The sequence below is a fragment of the Ovis canadensis genome, chromosome 3, assembly GCF_042477335.2.
Source record: "Ovis canadensis isolate MfBH-ARS-UI-01 breed Bighorn chromosome 3, ARS-UI_OviCan_v2, whole genome shotgun sequence".
Taxonomy (NCBI): Eukaryota; Metazoa; Chordata; class Mammalia; order Artiodactyla; family Bovidae; genus Ovis; species Ovis canadensis.
Window position 1 is genome coordinate 91,715,216 of NC_091247.1, and position 21,010 is coordinate 91,736,225.

Consider the following 21,010-nt stretch of genomic DNA (forward strand, 5'->3'; position numbering starts at 1 on the left):
GAACAGTTCAGGCAGCCGGCCCTCCTACTTCCCTCCCCGCCCCCACTCCAGGCCCACCCAACCCCCACGCTGGGCGCGAAGCCGGCCGTACATCCCAGCACCTGCGGGTCCCAGGAACAGACACGGATCCTCTTCTCTCCACAAGAGGCGAGGGCTTGGATGCCGGCTCGGACGCTAGCCTCCGGCCACCGGCCTCTCAAGTCCGGACCAACCCTGCAATCCTTTCGCTTTCTGATCTAACAGAAACTGTACCCTCTCCAGGACCTAGCCCGGAGCCTGGGCTTCTCCGGTGCCAAGCTCTTAGGCCTCCTCACGTCTCCCAGAGGACCAACCCACACCGGACGCTCAAAGCCCGAAAGGCAACTCCCACCACTCCCCGTCTAGCCCGTCTTTCCTTCCCAGCTGCAGCCGCTGAAATATCCAACTTCTACGGTCCTCCTCCATCAGTTTCCCGGCCTCCCTTCACAGCCAGGCCTGAGCCCCCAGCCCTGCCTTCCGCCGCTCCCCTCCTCCGGAGGCCGAGCCCCGGGGCTGGGCGGCTTCCTTCCCGGGCATCCCGGGGCCCGGCTCCTCCCGCAGCGGGCCCGGCCCCCGCCCGGCGTTGCCGCACACTCACCGCTGAGCGCCGAGGCCTGCAGGGTGGCCCCTGAGGTGCCGTCGATGACTTTGATGGTCCCGCGACTGGTCACGGCCAGGATGGCGTTGAGCGCCGGGTGGTAGGAGAGGCTGTGCAGCCCATCGGCGTCGCAGCGCATGCAGCCGTCCCGCAGCACCAGCCACTCGGAGACCCCGGCCGCTCCCGCCCCCGCCGCCGAGGAGCAGCCCGGGCCAGAGGCCGCCGCAGCCGCAGCCGCCATCTTCCGGCCTGCGCTCAGCACAATCACACTGGGAAGCGGCTCAGTGACAGTCCCGGGAGGTGCAGCACCACCACCAGTCACCATCCGGGGCCAGGGGGCAAGCAGAGCGCGTTAGCCGGAAGTGAAGTCAGGCGCCGGCACGCAACTGGGACGTCGGCCGCGCGCCCGGAGGGGCCAAGCTCGGAGGGAGGCTGGCGGGGGAGGGGGAGAGGGAGAGGGAGAGGCGGGACCCGGGATGGGACCGGGAGGCGGCCGGCCGGAGCATGCGCGGGAGGGAGAGCGCGTGCCACGCGCCGCTGGTCCAGCCAGCTCTGTGTCCGCAACGTCCCAGTTTTTTTTCCGAGCCCGGGGAGTGGCCGCGGCCTGGACTCCGCCCAGCACCCCTAATCCGGACCAGGGCGGGGTGGGTGGGTGGAGAGTAGGGGTTTGGGATGTGTATTTCCGCTAGGCGGGGACCCCGGACGGTGCGACTTGGCTGAGATGCCTTGTGGCCCCTTGCTGCGGTTCCACCTTTGCCTGGACGGCTCTCAGCACGCGCGGTGCAGCTGTTTGGCTGTGGCCCAAAGGAGACCTCCTGTCTGGGCCTCTAGTCAGCAATCTGAAAAACTTCTAGTCTGGATTTGGAGAAACCGACCGACCTCCCCAAAGCCACGCGTATTACAACGCCCCACCCGTTCCCAAATTTATTGTTAAACCAAAGGACCAGTCTAAATGTAGCTGGGGGTGTCCTCCCAAAACATTTTTTTAAGTCTCAAAACAAGCTGAAACTGTAAAAGCTATCATTTCGAAGATTTTTCTCTCTGAAGACCCATTTTGGACCAAACTTTTCCATTAAAGGTTCCTCTGAGTAGGCTTCTACTGCAAATCAGGACCCCCATCTTGTTGGTAGGGAAAACAAACTAGTAACCTGAATGCCAAACTTAATATACTTTAATGTTGTACGATGTTGAAATGGATAAAAGGCATAGTTTTGGGGGTGCTAGACTATGTTAAATATTTTGGTTGGGATAAAAAAATCTGTGAATTTAGATTTCTTTCACCTGTAAACCAACTTTCTCCAAAGCTCATTACTCAGATGTTCTGAAATACAACACTTTCATAATCAAAAAATTTGGGAAAGAAATCCTCCTGTATTTCTGCTCTTGGGAGATTTATCATACATATCAGTTTATCTAAAGCTCTGAGACCTTGTATGACAAAGAATACTATTTAACCTCCTTTTACCAACATTTCACAAACTCATATAAACACAGAACCCTCCAAAATCAGTGTTTCAAACAACAATCCTTAGTGTAGCTTGTTGCTTGTTTTTCTGAGTGGATTTTTGCTTGAGCACTGGCTGAGGCCTCCAAACCGTGGTGAAGTGTTTCAGGATCCAGAGTAAGATTCCTAGAATTGATCATGAAAATGAACTGGGCAAGACTGGGTGAAGTTTAATATCAGCTGTGTTACTGATGTCCTTCTTGTGGAGTTGAGAGCAAATACTCTGGACACTAAAGATGTACTGATTTGCATGGCTCTTCTGTTCTGAAGTGATGGCCTTCTGAGGGCCTCCAGCCCAACCATTTTGGGCATAGGTGGTAATCACCTAAAGTAAGTAAAAATTCTCACAATCATTCCGGGAAGAATTTGCTGGAATCAGAGATGTGGATTCAAAATACCAGTATTATTGATACAGAAAAGGCATTTGATAAAAATCCAACATCCATTCAAGGGGAAAAAGCCTTTCAGCAAACTAAAAATAGAGGGAAATTTCCCCAACTTAAAAAAGCATCCACAAAAAAGCCTACAGCTAACAGCATACTTAACAGTAAAAGACTTGACATCTTTCCTTCTAAAATCAGGTTCAACTCAAGGACATCCACTTCATCAGTCCTTTTTAACAGTATCTGGAAGATCTGGAACTTAATAGTAAGTTACTGTAACAAGGAAAGAAAAAGAAATAAAAGGCATAGAAAGAGAGAAAGCAGAGTTTCTCACCCCCATCTGCCCCCCTTTCCCTTGTGCAGCCACTGATGGTTCAGAACCAGCCTGTAGTAGGAAGAATAGAGGCTGAGATCTAATTGAGACAGCCTCCCTAGAACTGCAAGATGAAGTCTGGCAGAGGAGTAAGCATGGGCTCTATCTAACTGAGTGGAGGCCTGTGTGGAGCCACATAGGGATATAGAAAGGGGTAAACTGATTCTGGAGCTTACAGAGCACTGTCCCTGAAGATTTCCTGTTAAGTACTAGGGGGAGTCTGAATGGATGGCTAAATTGCAACATATGTATAACATACTCCAGTAAAACTCACAATACACACACACACACACTTAAGCGATATACAAAACTGCATAATACAAATGCTTAATATAATAAAGGAATCTGAATTTAGGGAAGAAAAAAACTTTGATGACAAATCTTAAAAAAAAAAAAATCAACAGCCTAATGCCCAATTAATTAACTTCTCTGCTGAAGTTTACAGGAAGATTTGCTTAGTCCCAAAGCAGAGTACCCTAAAGTTCTAATGATTTCTAACAGAAAGGCTGATCTCCTAGGAGCTCTTTCTATCTGGCCTGATATTGACAGCCAGTATACGTGTCACTAAATTCACTCTGAAGACAAAACCACAGTGAGATACCAATTCACATTCATTAGGATGGCTACCATCAAAAAACAAAACAAAAACTAAAAAAACACAGCTAGGTGCTGATAAGGATGTTGACAAATTTAAACCCTTGTGCACTATTGCTGGGAATGTAAAATGGTACAGCTGCTCTGGAAAATAGTAAAGCTGTTCCTCAAAAAATTAAAAATAGAATTACAGAATGATCCAGCAGTTCTACTTTTGGGCACATACTAAAAAAAACTCAAAGCAGGATCTCAAAGACATTTGTACACCCATGTTCATAGCAGTATTAGTCCCAATAGCTAAAGTGTCCTAGACACCCAAAGGGTTCACCAATGGCAGATGACTGATGACTATAATATGTGAATAAGTAATAAATATATATATCAGTTCCGTTCAGTCGCTCAGTCATGTCTGACTCTTTGCGATCCCATGAATCGCAGCACGCCAGGCCTCCCTGTCTATCACCAACTCCTGGAGTTCACTCACACTCATGTCCATCGAGTCAGTGATGGCATCCAGCCATCTCATCCTCTGTCGTCCCCTTCTCCTCCTGCCCCCAATCCCTCCCAACATCACAGTCTTTTCCAATGAGTCAACTCTTCATATGAGGTGGCCAAAGTACTGGAGTTTCAGCTTCAGCATCATTCCCTCCAAAGAAATCCCAGGGTTGATCTCCTTCAGAGTGGACTGGTTGGATCTCCTTGCAGTCCAAGGGACTCTCAAGAGTCTTCTCCAACACCACAGTTCAAAAGCATCAATTCTTTGGTGCTCAGCTTTCTTCACAGCCCAACTCTCACATCCATGCATGACCACTGGAAAACCATAACCTTGACTAGACGGACCTTAGTCGGCAAAGTAATATCTCTGCTTTTTAATATGCTGTCTAGGTTGGTCATAACTTTTCTCCCAAGGAGTAAGTGTCTTTTAATTTCATGGCTGCAGTCACCATCTGCAGTGATTTTGGAGCCCCAAAAAATAAAGTCTGACACTGTTCCCACTGTTTCCCCATCTATTTCCCATGGAGTGATGGGACCGTATGCCATGATCTTCGTTTTCTAAATGTTGAGCTTTAAGCGAACTTTTTCACTCTCTTCTTTCACTTTCATCAAGAGGCTTTTGAGTTCCTCTGCACTTTCTGCCATAAGGGTGGTGTCATCTGCATATCTGAGGTGATTGATATTTCTCCCGGCAATCTTGATTCCAGCTTGTGTTTCTTCCAGTCCAGCATTTCTCATGATGTACTCTGCATAGAAGTTAAATAAGCAGGGTGACAATATACAGCCTTGATATACTCCTTTTCCTATTTCGAACCAGTCTATTGTTCCATGTCCAGTTCTAACTGCTGCTTCCTGACCGGCAGATTTCTCAAGAGGCAGGTCAGGTGGTCTGGTATTCCCATCTCTTGAAGAATTTTCCACAGTTTATTGTGATCCACACAGTCAAAGGCTTTGGCATAGTCAAGAAAGCAGAAATAGATGTTTTTCTGGAACTCTCTTGCTTTTTCCATGATCCAGCGGATGTTGGCAATTTGATCTCTGGTTCCTCTGCCTTTTCTAAAACAAGCTTGAACATCAGGGAGTTCACGGTTCATGTATTGCTGAAGCCTGGCTTGGAGAATTTTGAGCATTACTTTACTAGCGTGTGAGATGAGTGCAATTGTGAGGTAGTTTGAGCATTCTTTGGCATTGCCTTTCTTTATATATATATATATATATATATATATATATATATATATATGTATGTATGTATGTATATATATATGTATGTATGTATGTATGTGTATGTATATATAATTCAAACTTAGGCAAGAAATTCTGACTCATGCCACCACATAGCTGTACCTTGAGGGCATTATGCTCAGTGAAATAGGGAGTCACAAAAAGACAAATACTGTACGACAGAAATCAAACCAATATTGTAAAGCAATCATCAGTTAAAGATAAAACAAAGACAAATGCTGTGTAATTTCACTTACATGAGGTACTTTTAAAGTATTTAAATTCTTAGAGACAGTGGGATGGCGGTTGCAGACAGTGAAGAAGAAGGAACTGGGGAGCTGTTTAATGGGTACAGAGTTTTAGTCATACTACATGAAAAGTTTTTTGGTGATGGTAACACAATAATGTGAATGTACTTAATGCTGCTGCACTATGAACTTAAAAATGGTTAATATGGTATCACTACACACCTATTCAGTTCAGTTCAGTTCAGTTCAGTTCAGTCGCTCTGTTGTGTCCGAATCTGCGACCCTATGAACCACAGCACGCCAGGCCTCCCTGTCCATCACCAACTCCCAGAGTCCACCCAAACCCATGTCCATTGAGTCAGTGATACTATCAAACGATCTCATCCTCTGTCATACCCTTTCCTCCTGCCCTCAATCTTTACCAGCGTCACGGTCTTTTCAAATGAGGCAGCTCTTCGCATCAGGTGGCCAAAGTATTGGAGTTTCAGCTTCAACATCACTCCTACCAATGAACACCCAGGACTGATCTCCTTTAGGATGGACTGATTGGATCACCTTGCAGTCCAAGGGACTCTCAAGAGTCTTCTCCAACACCACACTTCAAAAGCATCAATTCTTCAGCACTCAGCCTTCGTCACAGTGCAACTCTCACATCCATGCATGACCACTGGAAAAACTACAGCCTTGACTAGACGGACCTTTGTTGGCAAATAATGTCTCTGCTTTTCAATATGCTATCTAGGTTGGTCATAACTTTCCTTCCAAGGAGTAAGCATCTTTTAATTTCATGGCTGCAATCACCATCTGCAGTGATTTTGGAGCCCCCCAAAATAAAGTCTGACACTGTTTCCAAGATTCCAATAGTTCTAACTGTTGCTTCCTGACCTGCATATAGATTTCTCAAGAGGCAGGTCAGGTGGTCTGGTATTCCCATCTCTTGAAGAATTTCCCACAGTTTATTGTGATCCACACAGTCAAAGGCATTGGCATAGTCAATAAAGCAGAAATAGATGTTTTTCTGGAACTCTCTTGCTTTATCCATGATCCAGCAGATGTTGGCAATTTGATCTCTGCCTTTTCTAAAGCCAGCTTGAACATCTGGAAGTTTACGTTTCACGTATTGAAGCCTGGCTTGGGAGAATTTTGAGCATTACTTCACTAGCATGTGAGATGAGTGCAACTGTGCAGCAGTTTTGAGCATTCTTTGGCATTGCCTTTCTTTGGGATTGGAACGAAAACTGACCTTTTCCAGTCCTGTGGCCACTGCTGAGTTTTCCAAATTTGCCGGCAAATGGAGTGCAGCACTTTCACAACATCATCTTTTAGGATTTGAAATAGCTCAACTGGGATTCCATCATCTCCACTAGTTTTGTTCGTAGTGATGCTTTCTAAGGCCCTCTTGACTTCACATTCTCTGATGTGTGGCTCTAGATGAGTGATCACACCATCATGATTATCTGGGTCGTGAAGATCTTTTTTGTACAGTTCTTCTGTGTATTCTTGCCACCTCTTCTTAATATCTTCTGCTTCTGTTAGGTCCATACCATTTCTGTCCTTCACTGAGCCCATCTTTGCATGAAATGTTCCCTTGGTATCTCTAATTTTCTCGAAGAGATCTCTAGTCTTTCCTATTCTGTTGTTTTCCTCTATTTCTCTGCATTGATTGCTGAGGAAGGCCTTCTTATCTCTTCTTGCTATTCTTTGGAACTCTGTGTTCAGATGCTTATAGCTTTCCTTTTCTCCTTTGCTTTTTGCTTCTCTTCTTTTCACAGCTATTTGTAAGGCCTCCTCAAACAGCCATTTTGCTTTTTTGCATTTGTTTTTCTTGGGGATGGTCTTGATCCCTGTCTCCTGTACAATGTCACAAACCTCTGTCCATAGTTCATCAGGCACTCTGTCCATTAGATCTAGTCCCTTAAATCTATTTCTCACTTCTACTGTATAATCATAAGGGATTTGATTTAGGTCATACCTGAATGGTCTAGTGGTTTTCCCTACTTTCTTCAGTTTAAGTCTGAATTTGGCAATAAGGAGTTCATGATCTGAGTGACAGCTCCCGGTCTTGTGTCTGCTGACTGTATAGAGCTTCTCCATCTTTGGCTGCAAAGAATATAACCAATCTGATTTTGGTATTGATCATCTGGTGATGTCCATGTGTAGAGTCTTCTCTTGTGTTGTGGAAGAGGGTGTTTGCTATGACCAGTGCGTAAATGCATATGTCCAAGTAAAAGAAGCCAAACTGAAAAGGCCTTCTACTGTATAATTCCAACCATACAACATTACTGAAAAGGAAAAACTGTAGACACAGTAAAAAGATCAGTGGTTGCCACTGGTTAATAGGAAGGGAGAAGTAATGAATAGGTGGAGGACCAGATTTTTAGGCAGTGAAACTATTCGGTAATGACAGATACATGACATTACCCATTTGTCAAAACTCACAGAGCTGTACAACACAAATAGGGAACTTGAATGTAAGCTATGGGCTACATGGGTTAGTTATGGATCACTTGGGTTGATATGGGTTATTATCATATGGGCTATTATATATCAATTATTATGATACATAATAATTATGTATCACTATTGATTCAATAACTAACACATGCCATGCAGATGCAGTCATAGGGGAACTTAGTGCAGGGGAACAGGTAATTTCTCTGTACAATCTGCTAATTTTCTGTAAATCTGAGACTGTTCTAAAATCTAAAACCTATTAAGTTGTTAAAATGGTCAAAATGGTAAATTTTTGTTATGTGTATTTTATCACAGTTTTTTAAATAAAAAAATTTACTGTCAGGAGAAAAGAGAAACATAGTCCACATTTGTTTCTCATCACTGGGCAGGGATTCGTCTCCCTGCTTATTCCACATTCAGTTTCGTTTCGTATTAGTGGTATCCTATTACTGGACAGAAGCCAGAGCTAGGGCTGTTATGGGACGTGTATATTCAGGACATGCATATCATGATTTCTAAGAGGGAAGTGTTGTCACACGGAACAATAGCATGGCAGCTCCTAATATTGAGTTAGTGCCAAAGATCCATCTTCATGAAGTTCATACATATCTAGGGGGTACTGTTTTTTAAATTACTCTCTGTAATAATTTGCATAAACTTACTAGATTTGTGTGAGGTTTTCTGTACTTCAGAAATTGGAGGTGATCATCTTTAATAATCACCAGTGTTTCCTGCTTTCTTTTCCATGTTTTTACTGTTTTTCTCACTTCTGCTATCTTCATAAAGTTCTTGCCCTTCCTATGAAAAACGTGTGACACCGTGAAAAGATGAGAAGTCAAACAAATTATCTTACATACATGATGCAGTGTTTGGGAGATTACACTGATATGTGCAGTTTACTTTGAAATGCATTAAAAAAGATCGAGTGGGGATGGATGAATAGAGAAATGAAATGAATATATATGTGATAAAGCAAGGATAGTAAAATGTTAATGGTGGAATCTAAGCTGTCAATACACAGATGTTTACTGTGAAAATTCTATAAAATTTTCTTTATGTTTGAAACTTTTTGTAATAAAATATTTTTAAAATACCAGAGTGAAAAAAATAAAATTAAACACTTGTAATCTCCCTGCAAAATAATTCTTTTCCAGTGCAGCTTTATCACTATCTAGTGACTAAGAGCAAGCTGCTAAAGCTTCCTAACTCAGTCACCTCCTGTGAAATTATAGACCTGGACAAAATCAGCAGTTTCCAAATGTCATTTTATGTGTTGGTGGCATCAAAGTCATTCTAGAGCCCCACCCTAAGCCTAAAAAATTAAACTCTCAAAGAAATCCATATTTTTTAGACAAGTGTCTCACAGTATTCTGGTACCAATCACGTTTAGAAACCTTTGGACTACAGAGTCTCCTTCCATTCTGAAGTGGGTACCTGTTTACACTATGTTCTTAAATTTTTCAAGTCCCAGGCAACTTATTAAAATATAGATTCTGGGGGTGGGGAACTTATATTCTGCATTTAACAAGTTCCTGCTCTTGGCCAATGCCAGTGATGCTAGACCATATTTTGAGAATCAAAGAGCCAGAAGATCAGAAACAAGAGTCAGGGGAAACCCCTGTTTTTTTCATAGGTTCAATTCTTCCTTTTTTGGTCAAACCACACTCACAGGAAGGAAAGTATGTTGAACATCTTCCATTTTCTGAATTTGATACAGAATAATCATATGGAAAAACCTAATGCTTTTTTGGTGTGAGAAGTCAGTATCTCTGGAGAAAAGCTCAGTATGGCATTTATTTGAAAGGTTTGGATACTGATCATCCACCTACTTTTGACACTTTCAGGCAACAATAAAAAATAGTTCACCAGGCTGCTGGATTAAGAATAGACACCTTCAGGAGTCACAGATATGATAAGAGTAACCATAGAATTGCAGCTTGAGATTAAAGGAAAAGTAATTAACAAAAAAACAGCAAGAACTCAATGGAAGTTGAATAAAAGTATCTGGAAAGTTCATTTGCTTTCTCCTTATTTCATACATGATCTGATGGTCCAGGCACTGTGTTAGGTATTTATTAAGCACTTGCTACATACTTGGCACTATAAAGATGAAAGAAACAACAGAACAAAGAGACAGGTATCAGAATTTCCTGGCAGCCCAGTGTTTAGGACTCAAGAGCTTTCATTGGTGAAGCCTGGGTTCAATCCCTGGCCAGGGAACTAAGATTCAGCAAGTTGTGCAGCAGGGCCAAAACAAACAACAACAACAACCAGATACCATCATTGTTCCTTGGGGATTACAATCAAGTAAGCTGACAGACATTAATCAAATCATCATTAAAAAAGATATGATTCCAAATGTGATGTGTATGAAGGAGAAACTTCTAGTGCTATGAGAAAGTGACCAGAGTGTGAAATCAGGCTTCTGACATACATGGAAGTGGAAAAAAACAAAAGTGTTAGTCTCAGTCATGTCTGACTCTTTGTGACCCCATAGACAGCAGGGTGCCAAGCTCCTTCGTCCATGGAATTCTCCAGGCAAGAACACTGGAGTGGGTAGCCATTCCCTTCTAAATGGAAGTCAGTTCAGTTCAGTGCAGTCGCTCAGTGGTGTCCATCTCTTTGCCAACCCATGAATAGCAGTGCGCCAGGCCTCCCTGTCCATCACCAACTCCCGGAGTTCACCAAAACTCATGTCCATTGAGTCGGTGATGCCATCCAGCCATCTCATCCTCTGTCATCCTCTTCTCCTCCTGCCCCCAATCCCTCCCAGCATCAGGGTCTTTTCAAATGAGTCAACTCTTCACATGAGGTGGCCAAAGTATTGGAGTTTTTGCCTCAGCATCAGTCCTTCCAATGAACACCCAGGACTGATCTCCTTTAAAATGGACTGGTTAGATCTCCTTGCAGTCCAAGGGACTCTGAAGAGTCTTCTCCAACACCACACTTCAAAAGCATCAATTCTTTGGCGCTCAGTTTTCTTCACAGTCCAACTCTCACATCCATGCATGACCACTGGAAAAACCATAGCCTTGACTAGACGGACCTTTGTTGGCAAAGTAATGTCTCTGCTTTGTAATATGCTGTCTAGGTTGGTCATAACTTTCCTTCCAAGGAGTAAGCATCTTTTAATTTCATGGCTACAATCACCATCTGCAGTGATTTTGGAGCCCAAAAAAATAGTCTGACCCTGTTTTCACTGTTTCCCCATCTATTTCCCATGAAGTGATGGGACCGGATGCCACGATCTTAGTTTTCTGAATGTTGAGCTTTAAGCCAACTTTTTCACTCTCCTCTTTCACTTCCATCAAGAGGCTTTTGAGTTCCTCTTCACTTTCTGCCATAAGGGTGGTGTCATCTGCATATCTGAGATTATTGATACAAGCTGACATCTAAAACCTGAAAAGGAAATACCAGTTGAAGAGGATAGTATTTACGAGTATGTGGGAAAAGAGAATCTACTGGGCTCTACGAAGGTCCTATGGTATTTGACTTTTTCCAGCCAGTGTAGCTAGGGTTGAATAGACCATGGGAAGAAAGACTCAGATGAAGTTCAAGAAGAAGACATGGACCAGCTTACATCAGAGCTGGTAGATGTGGGCCACAGTAAGAATTTGGGACTTAGTATTAAGCCAAAAGGAAAGCCATTTAACATACAGTGAGTGACAAGATCTGACTTATCTTTAAAGAGACCATTCTGACTACCTTAAGAGTAACTTAAAAGGTAACAAGCTGGGGGAATCCCCTTGTAGTCCAGTGGTTAAGACTCTGAACTCATGCTTTGCCTGCTGAGGGCTGGAACTAAGCTCTTACCAGCAGGGCTCAACAAGGGAATGACACTCACCTTGTGTAAGGCAATAGGGTAAAGCACTCACCATGGATGCAAAATTTAAAGAGCTGCCAAAACACTCAGTGATCCAAATTCAGTTCAGTTCAGTCCAGTTGCTCAGTCATGTCTGACTCTTTGCAACCCCATGGAGTGCAGCACGCCAGGCTTCCCTGTCCATCACCAACTCCCAGAGCTTACTCAAACTCATGTCCTTTGAGCTGGTGATGCCATCCAACCATCTCATCCTGTCATCCCCTTCTCCTCCTGCCCTCAATCTTTCCCAGTATCAGGGTCTTTTTCCAATGAGTCAGTTCTTTGCATCAGGTGGCCAAAGGACTGGAGTTTCAGCTTCAGCATCAGTCCTTCCAATGAATATTCAGGACTGATTTTCTTTAGGATGGACTGGTTTGATCTCCTTGCAGTTCAAGTGACTCTCAAGAGTCGTCTCCAACACCACACTTCAAAAGAATCAGTTCTTCAGTGCTCAGCTTTCTTTATGGTCCAACTCTCACATCTGTACATGACTACTGGAAAATCCATAGCTTTGACTAGATGATCCAGATTAGTCATATTTTAAAAAATAAAATCTACAAACTACAGGCTACAGTCTAGCTCCCTGTTTTTGTAAATAAGATTCTCTTGGAACCAGAGTTGAGATCCTTTTAAGAAAAGTACAATAGGATCATACAAGTCTTTATTTAAAATTCTGATGCTTTTCCACCATTTTTTCCATTTATTTTTATTTTTAAATACTTCATTAAAGTATGATTTATCCCTGTTAAGTTTTGTACCTCAGGAAAGTGTCTCACTTGCCTCACCCTACAAGAGCAGAAACTGGAAGACCAATTAGAACATTCACCTATTCATTCATTCAACAATGCCAGACACTGGTCTTCACTGTGGGGATTCAAAGTGAAAAAACAATGACAGTCTCTACACTCATGGAATATATATTCTAATTTCATACTAAGAACCAAAATAAACAAGATGACTTTAGATTTATGTGGAATTAAGGAAATGAAAGAGAGAGAATATGATCTGATGACCAGGAGTAGGCTACTTAAGAGAGCATGGCCAGGGAAGGCCACTAGAACTAAAATCTGAATGGTGAAAACCAAAGGAAGAGGGTCCTAGGTACAGGAAATGTCAAAGTAGGCTACAGCAGAGTTCAGGAGATAAAAGAGAGTGGCTTGAACTGACATAGTGGCAAAGAAATATGGGATACTTTAAAAAGGGAATCAGTAATACTTGATTTAATGATACTAGAGTGACAGAAAGAGAGATGGCCAGGAAGACTTCCCAGAATGCTTTGATCATCATGGTGTTTTAGTCCAACAAAACTTATGCTTCAGAGGAATGAGTACATTAAGGTGGCCACTTACTGCTGGCCCCAGAATCAACATTTTGACCCTGCACAAGGCCCAGCTCAAAAGCCAACAGTCCCATTGAAGGATCCACATCTTTAAGAGATCTCCAGGCTTCGTGAATATAAAATAAGATGGGAAGAGTCTAGCCATCTGGCATGTAAGGAAGGTGGGTGCTGTTCCCTCAAGATTTCCCTCTAGGTTAGCATCATCTGCCCCGGATGGCTAACACTTTTTCTGTGGCTGTGAGTTCTCCTGTCTAATTGGGAGGCACCTCTTACATCGTGCCATCTCTTATCCCTTTGGATACCTCTACCCCTTTTCTGACCTGCTTCATAGTGTCTGAATACTTACTATTCTGATTATTCCCTGATCAGGATGCTGAACAACCCTCTGACGAGCAGTCTCTCACATCAGCTAGCAGCTACAGTGAACTTTTCAATACCTAGATCGGCACTGGGCAGTACACAGCTTGAGAAGACTAAAGGAAGAACATTGTCTTAGACATACAGACCTTACCATGATTCTATGGGGCAAAAGATTGTTATTCCTGTTTTACGCGTGAGGCCACTGAAGGCCTAAGAATTTAATGAAGTCAGGAAGGGTTTAAAAGGATAAAGATTATATATTAGTAAATGGAGGAGCCAGGGTTTGAACGTTGAACTCCCATCTGACTTCATAGCCTGAATTTTTAGCCACTATACTAAACTTCCTGCTGAAATGTATAACTTTTATTTATTTATTTTATTCAAATAGAGTTGATTTACAACATTGTATTAGTTTCAGGTCCACAGCCAAGTGATTCAGATATAGATAGACTGATTCTTTTTCTGGTTCTTTTCCATTGTAGATTATTACAAGATATTGAATATAGTGCTCTGTGCTATAAAAAAGTAAATCCTTATTTATGGGAAAGGTGTAATCTTATTAATTTGATAAGAATGCTCAAAGGGAACATGGTGTAATGAGAGGACGGGCTGTGTCAGAGGATCTTGTGCTAGTCTTAGTTTTCCCAGCTGTCCCTCACTCTGTTCCTCTGAGTAGTAATTCTCAAACACAGGAGCCCGTTGGACTTCTAGAGGAACTTCCTTGTCCCACAACAGACCTGAGTTGGAATTGTTGCCATATGGGAAAGCAGACTCAGGGTAGATAGATTTAATTATTTTAAGCAAAACCATCAATTTTCACTTTTTATGTGAAATCTCTTAATTTCTTAACGTTAGCAATGAATTCACAGTTGTTTTTTTAAAAAAATCTCCATGTAGACAAACACATCACATCCTTGGGCCTAATCTAGCTGGGCTTCTGCTTTAAGAAAGCTGCCAACAGAACCTTTCTCCTGAAGGGAATATACTTTGTTTAAAAACATGTCTTAATGTAAATTTTTAAAAAGTCAACCAGACTGAAGGAAACCCAGGATAGACTATAAATAACAACAAATTAACTTAATTGTAGTAGAAATGAATAACATAAGCACACCGAAGGGAATGGAGGGGATAACAACTAATCTAAGTAGTTTGGGAAACTGTATGTTGACTGTACATTTCAAGTTTGAGAAGAAAAGAACTGTACCAAGTACTGTGCCTTAGTCAGTAACGTGTTTTTCACAAGCACATAGGTTAGCAATTCTGAAACTATTTTACATATTGACATCACATACCCCATGATGTGACAGACTACTGGGGAGGACATCACTTTGAAGTTCTTGCTAAAAATGCATACCCTAAATCTAATCAGGAGAGGCTTCCCTGTTGGCTCAATGGTAAAGAATCTGCCTGCCAATGCAGGCGATGCAGGTTCCATCCCTAGGTTGGGAAGATCCCCTTGAGAAGGAAATGGGAACCTACTCTAGTATTCTTGCCTTGAAAATCCCATGGACTGAGGAGGCTGGCGGGCTACAGTCCATTGGGTTGCAAAGAGTCAACTAAACAACAACAATCAGAGAAAAACATCAGACAGATTCAAACTAAGGGACGTTCTACAAAAGAACTGTACTCTTCACAAGTTTTAGTACTATTCCCATTTCAGGGTCATGAGAACAAGGAAAGGCTGAGGAACTATCACAGACTGAAGGAGATTTAATGAGACACGATGACAAAATCCTGGGATCCAGGATTAGGTCCTGGAAGAAACAAAGGATACTAATGGAAAATCTGATGCAATCCAAAAAAGGTCTGTCATTTAGTTAATAATACTGTATTGATGTTGATTTCTTGGTTTAGGTCAATGTACTATGGTTATGCAAGATGTTAACATTAAGGAAAACTGGGCGATAGGGTCTCAGGAACTCTTTGCATTATTTTTGCAAGTTTAGTGGATAAAGTGGATTGGTTTACTCAACCTGCATTCTACCCTCCACAGGGTACCTCCTTGTCCTGGAGAGGCTAGAACACTGAAATCTACAGTTCTGGCCCCTTAGCTTCCACCAGCTTCACACATTCAAGGCACAAATGAGGTAGACACTATTTTCCTTTTCCTTGTGCTTATTTTCCTGCTGCAGGTGAGGTCACATGAACGTAGGGTTTTATTTCTTACAGGAGCACCTTCGGTGTTCCTTCTACAGCTTCCAGAATACTAGAGTGGGTAGCCATTCCCTTCTCTAGGGGATCTTCCCAACCCAGGGATAGATCACACGTCTCCCACATTGCAGGCGGACTCTTTACCAGCTGAGCCACAAGGGAAGTCCAGAAAGTAAAGGTCGCTCAGTCACGTCCTACTCTTTGCGACCCCATGGACTATATAGTCCATGGAATTCTCGAAATCAGAATACTGGAGTGGGTTTCCTTCTGCAGGGAATCTTCCCAACCAAGGGATCAAACCTAGGTCTCCCACATTGAAGGCAGATTCTTTAGCAGGTTAGCCACAAGGGAAGCCGGAGATTACTAGAGTGGGTAGCCTATCCCTTCTCCAGCAGATCTTCCCGACCCGGGAATGGAACTGGGGTCTCCAGCATTGCAAGCGGATTCTTTACCAAATGAGCTAGGAGGGAAGCCCAGTTTGATCTGACCTTTATTCCAAGTTTCGTACCATCTGGCATAACCTCGCCCCCTGAAGCTGAGTTTCTATACTTGAAACTCAAGTGTCTGATTTTTGCCTAACACCTTAGAAGCTGAGTTCTTAAACAGAGGGTTAGAACACTGGATCCCTGGTCCCTGTAAACACTTCAGGTTGAAGAGCTACTTAGACAGACAGGACTCACCAGCATGGCTGTACAGGTGGTTAAAATACTGAAACACCCATTACCCTGAACACCACTTACACTTCCCCTCTCACCTGGGGGCCACCTGGATGCTCCCTACAATGCATCACTGAAGACTAATGCTTTATCCAGTATAGTCCTCAAGGCACAAGTTCCAGAGCCATGATCAGGCTCAATTCTGATTAGTACTGCTAAGTCGTTTCAGTCGTGTCTCACTCTGTGAGACCCCATAGACGGCAGCCCACCAGGCTCCCCCGTCCCTGGGATTCTCCAGGCAAGAACACTGGAGTGGGTTGCCATTTCCTTCTCCAATGCATGAAAGTGAAAAGTGAAAGTGAAGTTGCTCAGTCATGCCCGACTCTTAGAGACCCCATGGACTGCAGCCCACCAGGCTCTTCCGTCTATGGTCTATGGGGTTTTCCAGGCAAGAGCACTGGAGTGGGTTGCCATTGCCTTCTCCGCTGATTGTTCCCTACTGGTGGTCAAACACTTCGAAGAGCATGTCTGTATGCAAGCCTGTAGTGTCTTCGTGGATTGCATGATCGCTTTACCTCTATTATTTATTTCCAGCTGGGAAACTTGCCTTATATTTATTCCATAAATCTTCACTGTTCAGCTCTAAAGACTGTTATTATCCATATCTTGGTTTTAGACTCTAGTTTCCACTGATATCCAAGATTTTTATATTACCCTTTGCATCTTAAGCTTGTTCAACGTCAACTAGCTCACCTCTTATTGCAGAAAACTCTTAGAATTAGAGATCACTTTGAAAAGCCTCAATCTTTACCTAGTCCCAGGCTCCGGAATCAATCCTATGCTAAACTGTAATTATAAGAAAAAATTAACATTCTAACAGTATTTTTAAAACATTAAAATATGCTTGTACTCTTAAAGCCAAACAAACGTTGACTCATGAACATTATTTAAAAACTAAAATCTTTGGTTATAACTTACGTCTTCTCTTTAAATAGTGACAATGATTTTGTCCACACACTTGAGTTAACCTATGTTACTGGAAAATACTGTTAAAATCAAGACAGTTTGACAAAATTAGTCAGACTCACACTTGATTTGGCAACTTGTATGCTGCAAAATACATATTAGGTTTTTCCATATTACTTAGATTATTATTTTACCAAACAGAGAAACAATGATGGCTTCAAGTTACAGAATTCATAATACACCTACCTTTTAAAGAAGGATATTCATGCTTCTCTTGTAAGGAACCTATGAAAGAAGCTGGAAGGTAAGTTCACAAGGGATGGACAATTAAAGTAGAAGAAATTCAAATGGGTACATATCACTTATATTTTTCAGAAAGGAAAACCAAGGAAATGTCCTAAATTAAAAAACAAGAAATCTTTGTGAAGATGTATCGAGGTATGCCAAGCAAAACAAAGGCAAAAATCAAGAATGATGAAGATATGGAATACAAGACAGCAGGCAACTAAATGTCCGGTGAAGAACAAGGCCAAGATGCAGCAGAGCTAGAAATTCGTGTCTCCGCAGGAGCTGAGTCTGCCACCGGGCCCAAGGAACATGTATTCAAGGCTGAGAACAGAATGCCTTTCAGGCTGTAGGTGGATAAACAAGGTACACAGTCCCTCTTTTCAGTAAGAAAAAAGAAAGGCAATTTGAATTTGTAGGAAAGACAGGAAAACTTCACAAAAAGCCACAGGTTAAATATGAAGCAAACTAAAATGTGGCTTGATCTTGAACAGCTGATGGGATTCAAGGAAAGGGACATTCTCTTAGGTTGCAGAGAGGTCAAAAAGTGGACTCAGGAAGGAGGAAATGTCCTAAAACAGCACCTGCTGCACTGAGTAATATTTACACAGTGATAACAAAGCAAATGTTGCTTACTGCTGTTCAAAGTTTAGAATCAGTTATAGACAAAACATTGCATATGTATTTATAGCTACAGAACAGAGTGTAGTTGTCGTTAACCTCAATGTCATAAAACTAAAGAAAGCAAAAGTGAAGCTGACAGAGGCTGGGTGGAGGAAGAGAAAACAAAAGGTGGGTGTGATAATGGTTTCATCTTACATATAGCGGAGACAAGAGCTATTTTTTTTTTTAAGCTGATAAAACAAGACATGGGAGTTTATCTCAAATTATAAAGACTTCCAGTAGAATAACTAAAGATAATATAACTACTAAAAAGGGAGAGAAGGAAGAGTAGCTTAACTTAAGTCCTTATCTTTCAAAGGGAGGAGTATATATGTCTACAACTGATACAGTGAGAAATACTGACATAGGAATATTATTCAGAGTTATAAAGAATACTACCTGGAAAACAAAACAAAATGAATTGCCCCAGAAAAGTAATACTGGGATGAGTGGTGAAGGAATGGCAGAGAGGGCTGTGACATTTCATTATAAGTCCTCTCAACTGGTTAATTTTTTTAACTAAATAGCATAAGAGATTTGCACAGAACGTGAACCATTAACAAGCTGAATGCTTAACCATGTTTTTAATATTATTTTTTTGTTTTTTATGAGATTTCCTAATAAATGTCATTACACTTAAAATCCTTTCATAATTTGTATAGAAGCTACACAAATTGGTTCTCTTTCATATTCAATCTCTACTGAATACTAACTTTTGTCCATTTTCCTATAATCTAGTGTATCTATAATCTTGTATAAAAAAATCTCTCATTTGCTATATTATGAAACAAGGATGGGATGTTTATGAAGCAGACAGTAACAAAGTTCTGGTCCAGTTTTTGTGCCTACAAACTTGAAGGGAAAACCATAAAAAGACTCATAGAATAGATTGCATAAACAAATATATATTGAGTACATATTAACTCCCAGGCACAAGGCTAGCTAATAATATACTGTATCAAGACAAGACCAGAAGCATTATTCTTATCACTTTATCTGAAATTTTAGAAAATGTGTTCATTTAGTGCAGGATTTCTCAACTTTGGCACTATTGACATATTGGACTACACAATTTGTTGTTGAGTGTCTGTCCTGTGCTTCGTAGATATTTAGCAGCATCCCTGGTTTCTACCATTAGAGGTCAATAATATGTCCTCCCCTCTCCCCTTCTTCCAATACTCACAACCAAAACTGTCTCCAGATTTTGTACCTGGTTAAGAATCATTGGGTGTGATCATATTTTTAAAGAACTAAAATTTAATTTTAGAGATACTACTACTGTGTCAACCTTATTTCTTTTGTGATGAATTTGTCTTACATATTGTCTCATTACATTTGACTTGAGAAATATAGCCACAATGGACTTTGATTCTTAGATGAGATAAATGTAATCTTTAACACTGCAGTTGAGCGGCATTTTCAACTAACTTATGAATAGCAAAACAAATATGACTTGCTATTTTTAGCTTAGGGAGTCTATCTTAAACCATACATGCTGGTACAACTGTGAAATCTAAGGTTTTAGGATTTCTCCTGAGTTAACCAGATGGCATGCTTATGGTCTGCCTACAAAATCTTTCCTTTCTTTTCAAATAAGCTATTTTTCACTTTCCACTTTAAGATCATATGCTTTTAGATTCTTTCCAAGTGAGAAAAAAAGTCCAGGCTACATTAGACACTAAAGTAAATTATCATAAGTCCTGAGATTCCTGGGACTTAGAAATCCAAATGTCACCTATCTCCATGTTTTTTACCCTCACCTTGTTATATCTTCATGTAACCTTAGCTTCTAATCTATTCTTACAGTAACAGCAAATGCACATATACTCCTTATTTGCCAGGCATCATTCTAAGCTCCTTCACATTTATTTAAATTGCTTTTCACTTTATTGAGGCATAATTGATATACAAAACTGCACATATTTACAGTATATGATTCGGTAAGTTTGCACATGCATACAACCATGAAACCATCACCACAATCAAAGCAATAAACATATCTATCGAAGTAAAATGTTTTATTTTGACTTAATTTCAGACAGAAAAACTACAAGAATAGTACAAAGAGCTACTGGATATCTTTCACCAAGATTCAGCGGTTGTTCCCACCTTACTACATTTGATTCTCTCTTCCCCCCTCTATATGTATGTGTGTCTATAGTATGTAATTTTTTCCTCAACCACTTCAGAATATTACATTATGCCATTTTACCTCTAAATACCTCAGTGTAGTGTTTTTCCTAAAACCAAGGAAATTGACATTATTATGACATTATCTAATTTACATTCAGACCTCACCATTTGTCCTAAAAATGTCCTTTAAATCAGAAGAAAATCCAAGATGAATATGTGCATTCAGTTGCTATGCTTCTTTGTCATCCTTTAGTCTGGCACAGTCTCAGTCTTTTTCTGCAGAGAATGACATTGACATTTTGGACAACTAAAGGCCACTGGTGTTGTGGACTGTTCCTGTTTGAATTTGTGTGATAATTCCTCATGAAAGAGATTCAGGCTATGCAATGTGGCAAGACCACCACAGAAGTGATGGTGAGTTCTTGTAAGTGCTTCAAAAGACATATGATACTGGTTTTTCCCAACGTGAGTGATACTATCTTTGACATTGGTTAAGGCATGATCAGCCAGTTTTCCCCACTGGGTTTTGTAGTTAATAGGTATCTTGTAGAGAGATACTGAGATTATGTAAATATTTTGTTATTCTCAAACTTTCACCCACCAGTTTTAGCACCCATAATTATTACTATGATGATTGCCAAATAATGATTTTCTAATTTTATCATCTCTTCTACATGGCTTTCTACTTAAAAAAAAATAAACTTTAC

At 41.4% G+C, this 21,010-nt stretch overlaps 1 protein-coding gene across 13 annotated transcripts in view; it reads right to left on the minus strand.

Moving 5' to 3' along the window:
- Positions 1-1,012, minus strand: part of BIRC6 (baculoviral IAP repeat containing 6) — a 209,152-nt gene extending 208,140 nt beyond the window's left edge. For all 13 annotated transcript variants that reach the window (XR_011255747.1, XM_069583614.1, XM_069583613.1 and 10 more), the window contains exon 1: positions 617-1,012. Coding sequence is in view for 12 of the 13 variants with exons in the window: in XM_069583614.1 (XP_069439715.1) it covers positions 617-941 (325 nt within the window). In the remaining variant the exon portion in view is untranslated. The remainder of the gene's footprint in view (positions 1-616) is intronic.
- Positions 1,013-21,010: the final 19,998 nt, after the last annotated feature.